Below are 19,747 nucleotides of genomic sequence, written 5' to 3' on the forward strand. Positions count from 1 at the left end.
TAACAGGCGCAAGTAACGAACGGAGTGTATCGAGGGGCTCGTTTTCTTTGTTAGACACGGCCTAGTGAAATCAACAGACAATGAGTCAATGAGGGTATAGGGCACGTTATCTCTAGTCTTTTTAACTGTAGTGTACCATTTATGATTCAAGTGTAAATAAATTGAAGTTGACTGAAATACAACTTGCCGCCGGTAGTGATCGAACCTCGAACCTTCTTATAACACGTCCGATGCTCTACCAATTGAGCTACGGTGGCGGTCGTCCTCCCATACACTTTGTCAGGTAGTTCTGTGCATGGAAACCTGGGAGTGTTAGGCAGGCAACGCTTGTCGTAGCCATGGCGGAAGTGCTCTCTTTGTGTAAATAATTTTTACAGATACACCTGCTTCTGGGGCTAAGGCCCATGCTGTGATAAACGGTTTATCTCTTTCATGAAAAACCGGGTTCGAAAGTGTGTCATTTTTAATATCTGTTTAATTTAAAAGCTAGTGACAAGTTGCCACATTGAATACTGAATACTAGTCACTGCTGCAATTTAACCGGATGGTACAAAATGTCTCGAAGGTTCTTTGCCTCATTTACACGATTGGGGCATTTTATGTCCGTTAAAGGTAATTGTAATGTTCCTTTGATAAGGCTTGCGAATATTTGTTTCCAGTAAAACTTTTCGGAATTATGCGGCTGCTTTGAATATGGTTGCCTTACTATTCGAAAACTATTGGAATAGTATTCGATTCGTTTTCTATTCTCTTCGATGTGGTTCCAAAACTCACTATTCGCCCCCCCCCCCCTACTTAATAAGGCGAAAGCCTTAGGTGGCTACGTTGGCGATCCCCTTCGCTAGCCTTGCATGAGACTTGCGTGAGACTTTGCAAGGCTTCACGAGACTTTCGCGAGCCCCCTCTGAAAACGCAAGTGATTTTCTTCGAGCGACCGATGACGTCGCACCATGACGTTTCATATCGCCAGAATGTGTTACGTCATCATGATGTCATCCTGACGTCACACAACGACGCCATTGCGTGACGTCGTATGATGACGTCACTGGTTGAAACCGTCTATCGGTCAAAGGTGCGCCGGTCCCTGTATCAGCACAACACCACTTGTTGCGCAGAAAGCACGCAAAATATGAAAAATAATATGAGCGTAATCTTAACTTGCCACCTCACAGTGATCCTGTTCGAGGGCGCTGCTTCCTGATGCGCGCTGCAGTCTAGTCATTTGTCATTTTTCAGATTTCGCGGGCTTTCTTTATTTGCCAAAAGAAAGCGAGCACGCAATTAGAACGCTGTTGAAAATAACGCAGTTAGATGTCATTTGAACGTGCCTACATAAGCTTCATTGACATTTTAATGATGAGGTGTGCATTTGATGAATGAAAAACATGATTAGGGCTAGTTAAATAAAGCTCATTCACAAAAAAAAATTAGTAGTGGCTACTACAGTACACTGGGAACAATATGTACTAGGTGTGCTTCGCGTAACCACGTTCCTCTTTTTAGATGCGAAGCAGCTTTTGCGCTGGGCTGTGTCCGTAGTTCCATTGGCGACTGTCCGCTCTCTACCACCTAGGATAGACATCTGAGCGCGCGCTCGCGCCACGGAGAAGTCTTCTTCCTCTTGTTCTTCGACCGTCTTGATGATGATACGTGCAGGGCACTTCAGGGGCCCGGGCTGCCGTATGCGGTCCTATCTTGGTGTAACGCAGACAAAACCATGTGTGCTGGCACGCGCTAGCGCGTTCGCGCCTGTGTAAGAGCCTGGGTAAGACGCTCTGGCCTCTCCCCCTTACACTCTCTCAGCAATCATGCGATGGCGTCGGGGAACGAGATTCTGCAGACGCGCGATGAACCAACGCATTGTATCCTAGTCAGAATGCGCTGGCACGCGCTAACGCGTTCGGGCCTGTGTAAGGGGCTGGGTAAGACGCTGTGGCCTCTCCCCCTTACACTATCTCAGCAATCACGTGATGGTGTCGGGCAACGAGATTTTGCAGACGCGCGATGAACCCGCGTGGCGTGCTCCAACAAGAGTTCGGGACGAGTAACAGCAACAGCAACTACAGTGAATTCATGGTGTGCTCCACTTGCAAGGACGCGTTAACATCGGGCAAGGTGCCCGTTTTAAGTCGACCCACCGCGCTGCTTCGCATCCCCACATGGTTCCATTTGGGGGGAGATGGTGTAATTTTTTTAAATTGCGCTGCGTGATATCTGCGACACCCTGTATATTGAGCCTCACGCACCGGCGCATTAAGGGTTTTTGAAGCTTTCATCGGGAATGCTTAGTTAAAAGACCTACGCTGTCTTGCAAAATGTCAGAGACCTCTTAATATAGTTCTAAGACGCCGGAGGTTACGATAAGGTTTAAAGCAAGGGGGGACGTAGAAGACCAGAGCTATTTGGTATGTTTCTTAACGTGGTTTCTAGGGGCTTACCGCAGTTAGTGCTGTAGCTTGTCATCGCTTTGCGAACAAGATGTTGTCTTTCTCGTGAACGTATTTCTAGCAAGAAAACGTCATGTTCAATTGTTATTGATGTTAACCGTTTGTGATACAATAAATTTTTCTAAGCACAATCGTACATGAATCTGCGGCGTCGTAATGGTCCCCATATATTTCTGCTTACATCGTTACAGTCATCCTTATTTTCACGACGGCTCGCAACTCTCCCATAGCAGAGTACATAATAACAATCGAGTAGTCTAATGACAGTAACTCTGGTAATGCTCTAATAATAATAGGTAGCCCATAGTAAAGTAATTAGAGTACCGATAGCAGAATACTCAAACCGTCAACCATTTTTCCAAACACACAGAAAGTCGTAAGGATTACGAGAATATACATCCAGTAAATGTTATACCGGGACGGCTTATTGTTCTGCCATAGTGAAGTCCATATAGAACTTCAAATTGTTCTTATTTTGTTCTAAACACAGATGCTCTCCACTCTCGACCGCCTTGAGCAGTGGAGAATCGTCCAGTCAGCAAGATGCCCTAACTGCACCCTAGAGGAAACAAATCAGCATGTTCTGAGGCGACAGGCTATTGCTCGTGTTTTGACGAGGTCCGTACATGCCGGATTTCGCAGCCTCGGAATAAATGGCTGCGTTTCTTCTGGACGTTGTTCTCGAGGCTGCTTCGCTCGCCTTCTCACTGTTGCCGGCGCTTTCTGTCCTTGGCGCAACCGCTGCGAGGCAAGGGTCTTTTATCCATTCTAGAGTGGCTGCTTTAGGGAGAGGGTGTTGCTCGGCGGAAAGGGCGAACCAATGAGACGCGTGCCAAGAGGGCGAGGCTCGGCGGAAAGCGCGCCGGAACCACGGTGTATGATATACACTTTTTAGGTGTGGACACTCTCGAGTCGTGATTGACCACATAAAGTAACAACGCGGCGCGCCCGTCCGTCCGCTTAAGGTACCGGCGTTTGGCGGGAGGTCTCAATTTCTTAGTCAGCGAACGCAGCTATGGCACGCTAGCAACTAATGCTGGAAACGAATGCCGCGTTTGATCAGTAATACAACATAGAAACACTTGGAAAAGACTTTCCTTGTGATAGTTTCATTAATATAACACGCGGTTCTTTGGGCATAAATACATTAAATACATGCATGCGACACTACGAACAGATTAAAATTCGCGCTTATGTTATTCACGCGTACCTTAATCTGTTCGTAGTGTGCATTCATGTATTTATATGTATTTGTATGTATTTATGCCCAAATAACCGCGTGTTATATTAATGAAACTATCACAACGAAAAGCTTTGTTTGTATTGCGCATGTGTGCACTGCTGTTGTTGCCTGGTTGCGGCCCCCTGGCCTCGTCAAGCTGTATGCTTACAGCTTTCTTGCCAGGGTGGCCTTCAACATTGCACTTCGTGCATGTTGTAAATCAAACTTTATTTGGCTTTCAAAACATAGGAAGACAAAAAAAATGTGCAAAACATACAAAGGCAATAGCCTGAATAAGGGGGCCATTAGCTTCGCTTTTTCGACGGCTCTCACGCAGTGGAACTGTCTGCATTTTTATATCTGTTCTGTCAGGCGAGCTCTCCTTTCCCGGTGAGAGGGAATTCCTCCGACAGTGCATGGTCTAGTACTTTTGTGTCGGTTTCTGATAGACGCTTTAAGCTTCTCTTTCGGTCTGCCAGGTTTTGGTAGGCTCATGCGTCGGGTATCGTTGACATCGATGCCATGTAAATACACGAAATGTACATATTCACGCTTTGTTCGCGCTTTTTGTTTGGACGAGTAATGTGCGTATGTATACCCAGCCGTTTGTGCCAAATTATTCGGATATGCGTGTGAATGTGTGAAACATCAATTGTACAGTAGCCCAAATTTTTAACTGTGTATCAGCGACTTTTCTGTTCGTCAGTGCCATGAGACGGAGTAAAGTTCCAAAAAAAAAAAAAAGATTTTGTGGGCATTCGCTCACCGTCACCCTTTACGCAACTTGGCTCCGCTTTCTTAGTATTGTTCTGTTAGTTAATAGTTGGTGTCCTATATTTTTATTTTTTCTGAGTATTGTTTTCGTATTATTGAGCCGTTAGTGAGTAGTTAGTGTTATTCTTAGTATTATTTTGCCATGTAAGTCAATTTGTTTAATCGTCTCGCAAGTACGTTACTGTTGCAGTGTTCATACTCATGTATCGCTTTCTTCTACATTTCTTTTTGTGATGCTCCCCTTACTCGATGCTCCCCTTACTCATTGCTCCCCGTGGAGCCTGTAAGGTACTTGTAAATAAAATAAAATAAATAAATAAAATAATGTGACGCTTATGCAAAGAAAATATCGCCGCTCGCGCACGCCAGTAAAAAAATTGGCCGACTTTACATGTTGCCTCCATGTTTTTCCGTATGTCGGTTTATGTCTACGTGTCTGAATTCTATTTTGTGATTCTCGTAAACGTATACGTAGTAAAAAGGTATTGTGTTCAATTTTGTAGATAATAATCACCTGTGATAGCATAAAAATTTCTAAACGCACACAGTTTTTTTTTTCTTAACAAAGGCGTATCATTATTACACTTTGTCAGGGACAGCTTACCGGTCTTTCACAGTAAAGAACATAATACACTAAATCGTCTACGCATTTTCCTTCGCAAGGTGCACTTAAACTGAGTGGCAGTCTCCGACCGTGCGCTGAACTTGCCCGCGTGACAGGAGTTTAAATCGTCTCTCATTTTTCTAAGCGCAAATGCTGCATATTTTCGTAATTGTATCGTTAGATGAAAGTAATGTTGTACTGGTCCGTGTTTCTGGTGCTACGTAATTAACGACGGGAATCCGCAACTGCGGAATTTTGACAATCCCAAGTTGTTCAATGGAACTGCAAGAGGGTGGGAATGTGACGTCACCCACCTCTGCTGCATCCTGAGCAGGGCGTCGAGCGTGTCCTGCTGCTGTCGCACCTGCACCTCGAGCTGGGCCACGTCCTGCCGTAGGCTCTCGGAACGCGAAGACACCGACAGCGAAGCCAGCCGGTCCACTATCACCTGCTCCCCAAGGGTGGGCTGCTGCAACTGAGAGTCCTGCGACACAAAACACACACAGACACACAAACACAGTGCTCGTTTGTGACCTCTGCTTTTTTATTGAGTGACAAGATGAAACTGGAGTGGCTGGCCAAGCATTTATGTGAACCAGCTGCTCATTGTAAACGTCTGACACCATTCGTATAACTCAGCACACGAACATAAGTTTCGTACATGAGTTCAGGAAAGATAAAGAAGTACACTAATCACAGATGGAAGCGCGACATCAAAACCTTTGGTATAAAGAGGCAATTGATCGAGAAAACCGCGTCACGTGGCAACGGACATAGCCGCTGCAGGTAATGTTGGCTCCGGTGTAAGTGCTTGGTAAGTTTTCGAATCCAAATTACGCCGATAAGAAACGAACTGAAGACGGTAGAAATGAAAGTGCGTGCATTACTTAGCCCAAAAATGTCACGTTTCAATCCGCGAGCACTGTACATACATTGGTGCGTACAGAAGGCATTCGTTTGCTACTGCACCCGCATTATAGGGAGGCTTACATAATTTTGAGCTTAGTTGCTAGCTGTCGCCGCCGACGGCATGCATAGACACTGCGGGTTTGGTGACGTAACAGCTCATGGCGAGATAACACCGGCGGCAAGCATGCAATAAGGACCGGCCAGACACTGTCGCAGCCGTTCGTGCCATCTGAACCGTCTCCCCCTCCGCCACCACCACCCCGGCAAATTTCGCCTGCCCCCTACGAGCAAAAAAAAAAAACAAACAAACAAAAAAGTCACAGTTTCACCGCAAGGACGAAGCAATGAAGGCGATAGCAACAAATTGTAGTGTTATGCGAAGTGAGGCTGGCAGCTAATTGTTTTGTATCTGATCTCGCGTAACTACAAAACGCTGGTGTAAGAGAATACGGCAGTTCCAGGGAGAAATGCTCTGCGCATAGTCACTTCGTGTTGATAGCGCAGCACGTAGAAGGGTATAGAGCGGACCGCTGTGACAGAGACAGAGCGCGCGCCAGCTATCGCGACCGCGCCCTTATATTGATCGAAAGTTCAAAGTTGCTGCTCGTGCGACACCACCCCCTCGCGTCTTTTCATGCTTATTAAAGACGGGCGGGGTGTTTCCTGTCTGCTTCGACGGCAGGCCTCCCGACCGGGTTGATCTTATCGCATCCACCCTCCGAGCGACGGAAATGGCCCGGCCGCGTTCGTCGCCCTCGCTCGCGCGCTTTTACCCGTGGTAGAACGTACGATGCGCGGGTGGATCTTATTAACCCATATATGCCCAGTGCCCTACATATAGGACGCTTCTTTGATGGACTCTAACATCGCTATATTCTTTAGCAGATGACTAGCGCCTCCTACAGCACATCAAGCAGGCCTTATTCTGCACGCCTGGATATTGGTAGCTTTTCATGCTGCCACGTGCCGACCGCTTTCACCGGGCAAACGCGTGCTTTGTGTGAAAGATGTCATGAAGACGAAGAAGTGCACGTGAAATGCCGGCCGCTTTCTCCGGGCAAACGCGTGCTTTTTATGAAATACGTCATGGAGAGGAAGAAGTGCAATCTCGGTGTGTACGTGAAATGTTTCAAGGCTTACCACACCCGCACACACCACCCCTAATGTCCAGTGACACATTGTATAGGACGGCTTGAAAAACAGTGTTGCGTTTACCTGGCAGCAAATAAAGAACTTGTGCTTTCTTTTGAGAGTAGAAGTATACTTTTTCTGAAAAAAAAATATTTGTTTTGTCACATTTTCTGAGTTTGGGAATATATGGGTTAATTTGGACTTGATACGGGACATGACGGCGAAGGCGACGGCGACAACAAAAACCTGTCGAGACTGTCCATGTAATTGCTATCGCAATAAAAAATGAAACGCACTGGCGCTAAAAACTGAATAGCGCCAGTCCTTTGTCCACCCCACTTTTGTGCGTGCGCCGTTTTTTTATGCGCCATGGCATAGAGTGTTTTGTATTCTTATATTGACGATGAACGGGTTAGGATCACTTTTGTTTTTAATTGTGCAAGAAAGCGACGAACGCGCCGCTGAAGCTTCTGCGAGAGACCCGCATTGTTGAGTGAATATGACACTCCTGTGTGTGCCTGAGTGCGTGTGTTTCTCGCTACGACCTCCCTCCCCCTCTCATTCTTCTCTTCCTTACTTTTATGACTCCCCTTACAACTGCCTCAGTGCAGGGTAGCAAACCAGATAGTATTTATCCTCTGGTTAACCTCCCTGTATTTCCTCATTGCATTTATCTCCCTCTCTATCAAGAATATGAAATTAACATTATTGGGCAGATTATAGTAATTTAATAAATTTACATATCAGTAAGAAGCCGATGATAAAGCGGCGGATTATGTCTAGTATATCGTGGCGAGGAGGGAAACGGGCGAAAAATATCTGCATCGATTTGCGCAGGAAATCCCCGCACGGCACTTGGCGTGCCTTCGTCGTCTTCACTTTGCCGCGTCCTTGTGGGCGTGGCTGGCTAACCGTGCCGTCGCAATGTTTCGTGGAAATGCTTGCGTGATAACATCGTTTAAAGCAATGCGCGCCTGCCGTAGCTGTGTCTCTTTTTCCCCCCGAAAGAAAAGCCTACAAAAAAGAAGGAGGATTGAAGCAGAAACTCCGTTGCTAAAAGATAGTGCATGTGCACAATTTGGAATTACACCATATGACCAATGTGTCGCAGTACCAACTCACATTAGCCTTCGTTAGCCAGCAACTAGCCGTCATTCAGCCACCGTAGCCGATAAGTAGCCAACGTTACCCATAATTGAGCTTACAATAGCCAATGTTAAACTTCCTACAGGCAACATCAGCCGACATTAAGCAGTGCTAACCACTGTACTACGCGGATAAATGCGGTAGGCCACGTGCTCGCTCCATGCGCGCTATAGTTTGGGTATTTGTTATGCGCGGGGGAGTACGGTATGCAAGCACACCGGTAACCGTTCACCGTTCTGTACTATCTCCAGGGTCGGCTCAGTTTTACGTGCCAAAACGACAATATGATTAGTGAAGGGCTCCGGAAATGTAGACCATATGGTGTTATTTAACGAGCTCTGACGTCGCACAGTACAAGGACCTCTGGCATTTCACCTCCATAGAAACGTGCCCGGGAGCGAACCCGTGACTTTCGGATTGGCAGCCGAGCATCCTAACTACTGTACCACCTTGTGCATAGGCGTGCGCAGGGTTCCCCATCAGGGGGGGGGGGAAGGTTCATCGCAGCCCCCCCACCCTACTATGTCAACGTATGGGGCAGATTTCGCGCCCCCCCCTCCTCTTAGGTAACTAGAAGGGTCAATGTACGGGGCCGATATTGCGCCCCCCTCTTTGGTGATTAGGGGGGCGCAATATCGGCCCCGTATCGGCCCCAGGAGGGCCCCCCCCTCCTCTGAGGTAACTAGAAGGGTCAATGTACGGGGCCGATATTGCGCCCCCCTCTTTGGTGATTAGGGGGGGGGGTGCCCCCCCTCCCCCCTGTGCGCACGCCTATTACCTCGTGGGTTCACTTATCGTAGCGCGGTCGCTCGATTAAATTACTGAAGGACGGGCATGCGGATGAAAGCATGGGTAGCAGCCCAAGAACGTCTACGCAAAAAAGAAGAAAAAGAAGGAAGGGGAAAAGAAAAGGTAGCGCATTGACGCGAAAGTGGTGCTTTCAAACTGGGGTAAGATGCGCTCCATGCATGCGCACCTTAAAGGGGCCCTGCAACACCTTTCTTTGTTATATTGGAATAGTCCCATTATTGACGTATGACTCTTCACGAGCCATATGCCGCAAAAATTTTTCGAATCCGTCAAGTCTAAGTGGTGTTACCAAATTATAGAGATCACGTTCCGCAGCTTTCTCTCTCAACTCAACGCAGCGAGCGCGCGGAAAGCTGCGCGCGGCGTGAGGGGAGGGAGGGAGGGCGGAGGTGCGAGGAGGCGACGTCAGCGCCGGCGGCATTTTTTTCATTTTTTTCTCTTTGGCGTCTCGGCGCAACCACGTGGTCTGTGCCGCCACTTCCGGTCGGCTTGCGTCGTTCTCGTCGAGCGGAGTCGATCGCGCTGTGTATCGCGCGTGCTTGAAAACTGCGCGTCGGTTTGGTAATGTTGGGTGTGCACCTCGAACGCCGTAGTGTTTTCATCGCTCTGCCAACCATGGAAGCAAACGTGCGCGCTCGTTTTGAACGAATGACAGCTGAGATCGGTTTCGGCCCATACTCCAATACATCGCCTCGTAAGACGGCACTGGCAGACGACCCCGAAGCGCCGCCATTACCGGACGCCAGCATTGTTATCGGAGACACGCTGCGCCCGTGCCTCGGTCGGTCGTGAGAACGTGCCGACGATGCAGTTCTCAGATGACGAGGCAACACTCGAACGGCTGCCACTCTCAACGGCAACCGGCGATGGTCAAAAGCACAGAAATATTCACGTTTTCGGCACTGCGCATGGCGAAGAAAACGGAACCACGCAACTACGAGCAGACGAGCTGTCGGTGAGACCGGAAGTGCTAATATTAATGTTTGTTCGGTGTTTTTAACGCGATAACATAATATAAACATACATATTATCTACTTATTGAACTCAAAATTAACAACGAAAGTAATAATGAGGGTGTTATCGTGATTATAACATCAGCCAATGGTGGAACTGCCGACAATCGCGTCATATTTTGCGGACTAATACATCATTTGTCGAGAGAAGAGGGAGCGATTTTCAGCTGACTTTGAGAATTTATTGTAAATTCCAGGCCGTGCGCATCGCTATAATATTTGGCTCGCGTGTTCTCGGGAGCCTCGACTACCGATCGGCAGCGCTTTTTGAGCATGCTCGAAAAGTGTTGCAGGGCCCCTTTAAAGACCAAGATGTTCGTGTTCGATAAGGAGCGACGTCATGAAGCGAAAGTTGCTGACTCATGGCAGGAAGGGAGCACGGCGGCCGGCCGCGCGATCCCTGCGCGACGAGCCGTGACCGATGAACGAGACAGTTCACCGGTACGTGACGGCGCATGATGGTAACCTCCGAGGCTTCGGGCCACGGCTAGCATTTATTTGTCCTGGTTTACGGTTGATGGCGTTGTGATACATGAGGTGTGGACGCATCACTATATGTAATACGTCGCATTTATTTCAACGGAGAAGCTGTCTTAGTCTATCCTGCTGTCGTCGTAGTGGTAGTAGTAGTAGTAGTAGGCATGCGGAGAATTGCTCATCGGGGAGGGGGGGGGAAGGCTTGTCGTAGCGCGCCCCCCCTCCCCACTAAGTCAATGTATGGGGCACACTTTGCGCCCCCCCCCCCCTCTTAGGTGGCTTTCCTTGGCTTCATTGTCTATGTGACATAAGGTTAAGTGACGTCATGATGACGTCATAATCACGTCACAAATTTAGGTGATCTGTGACGTCATCACATGATGAATTTTTGCATTATATCGTGTGGCGCCGACAGCGACTTCTCTCGTTTGATGATTCATCCGGGGCTTTCGTTTTAAAAGGTTGGGGAATCGTGTTTCAGGAGCTCGTTAAAGAACGCCAGGTGCTTCAAAAGCAATCCGAGAGCGCACGTCACGGGGTCGCTACAGTTTGCGAGTTGTTTTGCAATGGTGGTAATTCGGGCTAATTGTTTATTCACGATGGCCTAAATAAGCTCATAAACAACGGAAGAACACACAAGATGGGACATATAGGCACTTGTATGCCTCATCTTATGTGCTCGTCCGTTCTTCATGCGCCGTTTCAGATGATCCGGAGTTTTTCTGGAAGGGGGCGAGGGAGGCTTAGAGCTCCATAATGCGTGGATTCGCGATTTTTTTGTCGGTTGTGGTCAGTAGCTGCTTTTATACGAGAGTAATGTTTAATGTTTCATTCGCAGTGCGCAAAAGAAAATAGAAAAGAAAAACATGTTAAACGAGTCTACCCAGGTAAGCATCAGGACTACGCGTGCAAATTGAGCCAGGAAGGGCCAGCAACACTCCAACACATGTTGTGGAAGTGTAATGTAATTATCAGAAGGGTGGCAGTTACTCCAGAGACCCTGACGTCGAGGTGGGCCGCCGCTCTGCGGAGCTCAGACCTCGGCGTCCAAACGTGGGCAGTCCAGGAAGCTCGTGAGGCGGCGTTGAGGCAAGGCCTTGACGTTCTCCCTTGGGCGATCTAAGCGCGGGTCGCGCTAAACCTTGCCGGACGTTAAATAAAGTTGTATCCACCATGTTTTGTACCATCATAGAAAAACGCATAGTCTGTCCTTAAAGTTGGGGGTTGTAATCTGCAACGTTGCTTGCCGCTTTGGTGCGCACCGCGCCGAGTACCGTGGTTTCGGACGCCAAGCAATGCTGCGACGTGCGTGCCCGCTATGATGGTGCACTATTTCGACGGCCGACAGCGCGCCACTGGAACTACGCGAGTCAGCAGCATTCCTGGCTTTTCAAGTCCCCGCCCACGTCTCGCTGCGAAGTTGGATGATAGCAAAGATAACCGCTGGCGTCGCCGGCGGTGCGCAGGCTTCCTCAAAAAAAAAAAAAAAAAGCTAAATCTTTCTGGTAACGCGGCCGTGGAATGCGGTACAACCAATGTAGCGGTAGTAGTACGTTTTCAACAGTCCCCATTTAGTGCTGACGCGAGCACCGCGTGAGTGGATTCTGCGGGTGCCTTCCTTTTCAGAAATCGTCGGCTACGACACCATGTGAGCTTGTATACGGAAATTGCGCTCTGGCTGGTTTGCGACGACTCGGGCAAGCACGCGCTGTTAATGAGAGTGCCAGAGGCAGAGAGGTTCTTTAATGAGTACTGGAAAAGTTTTCCCGGCAGCACGCCTAGCATGCTACTCGAGATGTGCGTGACGAAGAACGAAGTCATACACATAAGTGTGACTGCTGGCCGAAAGCAGCCTACGTTGTTTTCTGCAGCCGAACTTATGGACCTTCGGCGCCAGCGGAGTTTCTGCGTAAGTGGTGAGTGAAGAAGCCCTCGCGAATTTGTGGTGGCCAGCTGCAGTGTTGCCACGTGTCAGCATAGTCTAAAGGAGTGGAGAGGGTTGATTTGTGTGACATGTTTTTTCGCTGGTAATCTAACGGCGCAGTATACTAACGGCGGGCATGTAACGCGTTGGTTGCTCGGTGAGCGCTCAAATGAGCACTACCCGCATAAGGTTTGTGTTAGTGTTAGCACCGCCTAGCTTGCTATAGACATTGTAGGTGTCGGGTGTTGAGCATCGACTGCCTTAGGTTACTAGCTTGCCTCGTGATCCTTACGCACACTTTTATGGGGGCCTTATTGAACTTCTTGCGTGGCAGTGGCTTATTGGATAGGCTACAGTACACTCGCTGTGCACATTATTTTCCTTTTCGCACGCCAGCTCTCCTCTCCGCTTTCCTTTCCATCGTTCTTTCCCTTTCCCCCTCCCCTTCGTGTAGGGTAGCAAACCGGATGCTACAATTCTGGGTGACCTCCCTGTCTTACACTCATTTTATTATCTCTCTATGCAGGTTTTTTTTAGACAATACAGATTTCTATAAAAAGCCTATGACTGAGGGGCCCCTGTCGTTTTCGCAAACGAACTCTACGGACGAAAGCATTTCCGCCCCTAAATTTACGTTGAAGTGAGTAATTAAGGAAAACTCGTCAATTAACTTTTTAATTAATTTGAGAGGAGCGATTTATATGGAAAAGTTGCACTACGTGTCCGTTTATGACATACACATTAAAAAAATATCTCCCAGAACACACCTAATTTGAGATAATTGAAATTCAATGTCCCGGCGAAATCGAAACTGGGTGCTCCGGGTGCACAGAAAATGCGCCATCTGTGTTACGTCAGACCGGAAGCTCACCCGACGAACTTTGAAAGAAAGGCGCGTGGCTGCAGAATCTGGTCAGAAAAAGCGGCAGTCGTCCCAAATACCCAATTGGGTCGCTTATTCTTTGCGTTTGGCGTGTAGTGCTTATCTCTTTCTTTCGCGTAGTACCCAAGAAAACCGCAATTTCCACCTTTTCATTCACTGTACAGCCTAAAACTAGGCGACCGCCGCTTCGGCGCTACTTCTCGCAGACAAGCGAATGAATTCCCTTTGCGCTTCTTCAGAGTTTAACAAAGAAACGGATAAGCGAACCAAGCGCAAATAATAAGCTGTCCGCTCGTGTATTTCAGACAACTTGCCCAGGGGCGCAGCCATATTGGGATGGGGGGGGGGGGGGGGGGGTAGGTGTCCCCCCCCCCCCCCCCAGAAAAATCTGGCTAAGCCCCTGGACTTGCCGTTTTTCCTGACCGGACTCTACAGCGGCGCGTTTTTTTTTTCAAAGTTCGTCACATGAGCTTCCGGTCTGACTTAACACAACTGCCACACTTCCTGCGTGCCCGGTGCGCTTAGTTTCGATATTGCCGCGATCGGGGACTTGAATTTCGCTTATGAATTTCTCATCTTTACGCGCGTTTTTGGGATTTAAAAAAAAAAGGGTACGCCATAAGTTGTCACGTCCTACAACTTTTTCATGTAAACAACTGACCTCAAGGTAATAATTAAAAGAAAGCTTGATTAGCGAGTTTCTGCGAATCACTCATATCGACGTAACTGTAGGGGCGCAGGTGCCGGCATTTTACTGGTAAATGCAGTGAGGACGACAGGTTGTCAGTGCGACAGGTGTCCAACAGCGTGTCGTTATTTAGTGTACTAGCCTGTAATTGACCCATGGATAGAGTCGACGAATCCCTGGTTGTTGGAACTCGACTTACGGTGACCGGTTTCCTCTGCGTGTGCAGCCACAAAGTTCAAAGGACACTTTTTTGGGCGCTGCGATCGTGGCCTTCATTAGCGTTAGCCGGAGACACGCCAGGGCCGTCCTTTTTTCCCTTTTTTTTGAGAGGAGAGGGGGGGGGGGACACTCTGCTCAGATCCCTTCTTTTTTTCGGCACCACGTGCCGTGGTAACGTAACCAGTTGGATACTTTTCTCTAAAGGACTTCACCCTACATTTACAGGCAATGGGGTTGAATTTTTCAGCGCATTGTGGTTTAGGGACCGTGAAGGCAAAATACACTTTAATAATATATGGGGTTTTTACGTCCCAAAACCACGACATGATTATGAGGGACGCCATAAAGGAGGGCTCTGGAAATTTCGACCATCTGGTGTTATTTTACGTGCACTGACATGGAACAGCACCTGGGCCTCTACCATTTAAAAAAAATCACGTGCTACGTGACGCCAGAAAGGCAGAAAAAGAGTGTTCCACACTCGCCGCCATGGCTGCGATTGGCGCTGACTAACACTCCAAGGTTTAAATGCACATATATACCCCATAAAGTGGACGGGAGGATGACCGCCGCCGTAGCTCAGTGGTAGAGCATCGGACGCGTTATTCGAAGGTCGCAGGTTCGGTCCCTGCCGGCGGCAAGTTATCTTTTCGTCCACTTTACTTTCTTCACATTTATATTCTAAATACTACAGAAAACACCCCCTACACTTTCCTTGGCGTTATTGTCTGTTAATTCTCATTAACAAAGAGAGACTGTGGTTCTGTCGTCCGGTTTCATAATTTTCCAAAAATGGCGTGGGTATGTACATGTATTACCATGTACATACATTGTCACTGGTATTACCATTAACATGTATTACCAGTGACGATTTGTATTAGATGCTGCAAATAACTTCTTGAATGCTGCCCTCTGTTAAGAACGAGTAAGAAATGTGTTTTTTTTTTTTGTAAAAATATTATGTTGGCATGCCCGCAAAATCTTTCCAGGAATAACTGTCTTCAATCTTTTCAATATTTTGTGTGTGTGTGTGTGTGTGTGTGTAACAGGTACGGCAAATATCACGTAAACTTCGGAACTGCATCAGTTTTGAACTGAAGAGGCGCCTGATAACAAAAAAAAATGAAGTCCACAAAATAACCAGGACGAGATCAAATATTTTAATGTAGATTGTTTACGCAAAATGTTCATCTTTTTGCACAAATAATGCGGCCAGGGAAAAGCAAGAATGGGAAAGTACACCTCGAATACGGGCAAAACATAAGTCACCGGAAACAGTGCGCAGTATGCTTGCGCAAAACTTCACAAATCTACACTTAAATATGCAATCAATACAGTGAAACCTCGGTGATACGAATCTCATGGGACTACCAAAAATATTCGTATCATCCAAAATTCGTATCAGCAGAAAACATAAAAAATTAGCATGCGACAAAAGAAAGCTGGCGTAAATTTTCATTTAATGTTTTTCAGGGCCGCAACAATGTCCGCAAGAACCATGAACGATTGTCAGTTAAGTTTTTAGATGTCGGCAATCATACCAGCACTCATAAATATATGGCCCGTAGGCGCGTATTTAATTAATGAACCAGGTGCGTTGTGACCCGCACCAGCAGTAGCCCCTTTAAAATTTTAGTATGTTTTTTTTTTTTGCATGACACCGGAGTACTGCAGTAAAAGTTACAAAAGAAGCGCTTTGACGCAATGGATCAAGGCCACAAAATTGCAGAACCACGGTCTTGCGTTATGATTTTGTTATCGTGGAGGTGTTGGGGATGTTTTTGGGATATTTACGGCCATGCCCGCACAAGTGCGACCTCAACGGTCGCGCATGTTGACACTGTGAGGCTTGACTCCTTCGCAAATACCGTCCTGGCCTTCTTTTGGTCCTCGTCCACCTTTCATAGGATGTCTGATGCATGAGGCATGCACGTGTAAACACAGTACAACGACAGGAGCCCGCGTCGACGCATTAGAAAAAGAAGCATGGCACTAATATCCTCTGTAATCTAAACGCCAAAGCACACGGAGGCACTTAAGAGCTTCAAAGATTCGCGCACACGATCTCGGAGGCCGTGACGCGTCTCTGAGGGTTTATTTTGACCGTAAGAAAAGTGTTTTTCTGACACCGTGATTCTGACAATTTGGCGGTGCAGCGCGCATGCCCACGCTTGCGTTCCCGCGCTCGCACGTGCTTGGCGCATCTTCCAGGACAGCACTGACAACACCTCTTCGTGCCTGTGCGGTAGCATACGTTCGTATCAAACGTCACTGGGTGAAAATTGGCTCGCAACAACCGTACTTCATTGCAATGCAGGCTAATGGGCCTTGGCCGGGACCAACGAAAAATTCGTATCACCCCGAAATTCGTATCAGCTGTGATCGTATCACCGAGGTTTTACTGTAAACGGAACTAAGCAATGATCACTATACATAATGCCCAACTGACATGTCCTTGGGCCAAGCTGCTGTCTCGGACGCACCATGTGGACAGAACTATAAAGGAAGAGCGCAGAAATAACAAAAGAAACTATTTCAAAACTGTTTTAAAAGTGCGAACCACTATTGTGCACTCAATATGAAAGGAAGGTTGCCGCTTCTAGTTCGAAAAGCCATGAAGAACAAAAATGACAAATGAAAGTAACAAACAATGCTGCTAGTACGGTTTCCCAAGAGTTGAATTTGTTTGGTAACGCCGCATATGCCGACCTCTCAGTGAACAAGGTGAAGCTGTCGATTGGCTGGTAATGTCCACCTGATGCCCGTATTCTTAAGTTTATATTAGGTCATGCACAGTGTTAACTGCTAGAAGGTACAAAATCCTCATGGCTTTAAAAGGTGGTGAACAATAATATTGCGTCAGAATTACGGGCTCATTGACCTGAACGCTGGAACAGCAGTGTCTTTTCCTTTCGTTTTGCGCTGATTTTTGTCCTGCTTGGTATCAAAGGACAACGCTGACCCGGCGAGGAAGCTTATTGAAGCTGTCAAGACGTTTATTAGCGGGCACTCGGCGACGGCGACAGTCAAAAGCGGGGCCGACTCTCTGCACGAGGAACGTGCTCTCAGAGAAGAGGCGACCCACTTGAAGGCGCTCGAGAGGACGACCCATTACGGACTACGAACGCTTCGCTACAATTACCCCGGGTACGAAAAGGGAGCCGCCTGGCGACCTAGCAGCTTGTGACTATGAGCGGGTCATGGTAGGGCTTCAGGCGCTCCACGTTGACAATGTCGCGCCCTCGACGGCGCATGCCCTCGACGGCGCATGTCCGAAGATGGTTCGATGGGTTCGATCAGGTAGTTGACCGGGGATGTGCGTTCCACGACACGGTAGGGGCCTTCGTATTTGGGCAGTAGTTTGGAAGAGAGGCCAGTTGCAGTGGTCGGGACCGAGAGCCACACGAGCGCTCCAGGGAGGAACGTGGACTCAGAAGTGGTGGTGCCACCGCGAATGCTCTTCTGCCGCTCTTGTTCGTGCGTTGTAAAGGTCTTCGCAAGCTCGCGACATTCTTCAGCAAGCCTGGCTGTGTCCGAAATAGGCGCACATTCAGATTGATCTGGCTTGTAGGGAAGGATGGTGTCGATTGTGTGCGACGGGTGCCTGCCGTACAATAAGAAAAATGGCGAGAAACCAGTAGTGCTCTGAGAGGCGGTATTGTAGGTGTACGTGACGAAGGGCAGAATGGCATCCCAATTTGTGTGGTCGGCGGCGACGTACATCGAGAGCATGTCGCCGAGCGTGCGGTTAAAGCGTTCGGTGAGGCCATTCGTCTGCGACTGGTAAGCAGTAGTTTTGCGGTGAACAACGTTGCACTCTTTGAGAATGGCTTCCACGACTTCCGATAAGAAGACACGGCCTCGATCACTGAGCAGCTCCTGGGGCGGACCGTCACGCAGCATGAATCGGTGGAGCAGGAAGGAGGCCACATCGCGCGCTGTAGCCGCAGGGAGGGCGGCAGTTTCAGCGTATCGCGTGAGGTGGTCTACAGCGACGATGACCCATCGGTTACCAGCGGATGTCAGAGGAAGTGGCCCATACAGATCGATGCCAACGCGCCCAAATTGTCGGGCAGGGCAAGGTAGAGGGTGCAGACCTGCAGGCGACAGGTGCGTTGAAGTTTTGCGGCGCTGACAGTCGATGCAGGAGCGAACGAACTTCTGCACGTAGCGGTACATCCCTCGCCAAAAGTACCGTTGGCGAATGCGGTGGTAGGTTTTTGCTACGCCAGAGTGTGCACACTGCGGATCAGAGTGGAACGACTCGCATATGTCAGAACGCAGACTGCGGGGTATTACTAGTAGCCACCGGCGGCCGTCGCCGTTGTAATTGCGTCGATGGAGCAGGTCGTCGCGAACGGCGAAATGGTGGGCTTGACGACGCAACGCGCGAGTAGATGGTGTGGCCGACGGATCAGTCAGTAAGTCTATCAGTGAGGCAATCCATTGGTCCTTGCGCTGTTCGGTAGCAATGGTGTGAATGTCGATGGAAGAAACGGCAAAGTGAGACACTGAGCTGTGGGCATTTTCGTCAGGCAAGGGAGAGCGCGACAGGGCGTCGGCGTCAGCATGCTGGCGTCCGTTGCGGTACAGCACGCGGATGTCGTAGTCTTGCAGGCGAAGTGCCCAACGGGCGAGACGGCCTGAGGGATCCTTCAACGACGACAACCAGCACAGTGCATGATGGTTGGTGACAACATCAAATGGGCGACCATACAAATAAGGCCGAAACTTCGCAAGGGCCCAGATGATTGCCAGGCATTCTTTCTCCATGACGGTGTAGTTGGTCTCGGCTTTAGTAAGCTTACGGCTTGCATATGCCACGACATATTCTGGGAACCCAGGTTTGCGCTGCGCAAGGACAGCGCCGAGGCCAACACCGCTGGCGTCCGTGTGTACCTCTGTAGGGGCCGTTGGGTCGTAGTGGGGTAGTATGGGAGGAGACGTCAACAAACGACGGAGCTTTGCGAAAGCGTCGTCGCACTGTGACGACCACGAATTTAGGGGCCCGTTGCTGCCAAGGAGCTTCGTCAGCGGCGATATGATAGTCGCGAAGTTTCGGATAAAGCGCCGAAAGTAGGAGCATAATCCTACGAAACTGCGCAGTTCCTTGACGGACGTAGGCTTGGGGAACTCTGTCACGGCCCGAAGCTTGGCTGGATCAGGGAGAATTCCGTCCTTGGACACGACGTATCCTAGTATCGTGAGTTGCCGTGCTGCAAATCGGCACTTCTTTAGATTCAGTTGTAGCCCGGCCTCGCTCAAACGCGTCAAAACATGCCGCAGGCGTTGAAGATGCGTGGAGAAGTCCGGGGCGAAAACGACGACGTCGTCGAGGTAGCACAGGCACGTGTGCCATTTCAAGTTGCGCAGAATGGTATCCATCATGCGCTCAAAGGTCGCGGGCGCTTTGCACAGCCCAAACGGCATGACGTTAAACTCGTACAAGCCGTCGGGTGTGACAAACGCTGTCTTCGGTCGAGCGTCATCAGCCATGGGG

At 48.8% G+C, this 19,747-nt stretch overlaps 1 protein-coding gene across 1 annotated transcript in view; it reads right to left on the bottom strand.

The window, feature by feature from the left end:
- LOC119404989 (uncharacterized) overlaps window positions 1-19,747 on the bottom strand; it is a 180,376-nt gene that overhangs the window by 49,867 nt on the left and 110,762 nt on the right. Inside the window, 1 exon segment of the mRNA XM_037671736.2 lies at window positions 5,362-5,531. Within this exon segment, the coding sequence (XP_037527664.2) occupies window positions 5,362-5,531 (170 nt within the window).

This window comes from Rhipicephalus sanguineus, chromosome 9 (assembly GCF_013339695.2).
Source record: "Rhipicephalus sanguineus isolate Rsan-2018 chromosome 9, BIME_Rsan_1.4, whole genome shotgun sequence".
Taxonomy (NCBI): Eukaryota; Metazoa; Arthropoda; class Arachnida; order Ixodida; family Ixodidae; genus Rhipicephalus; species Rhipicephalus sanguineus.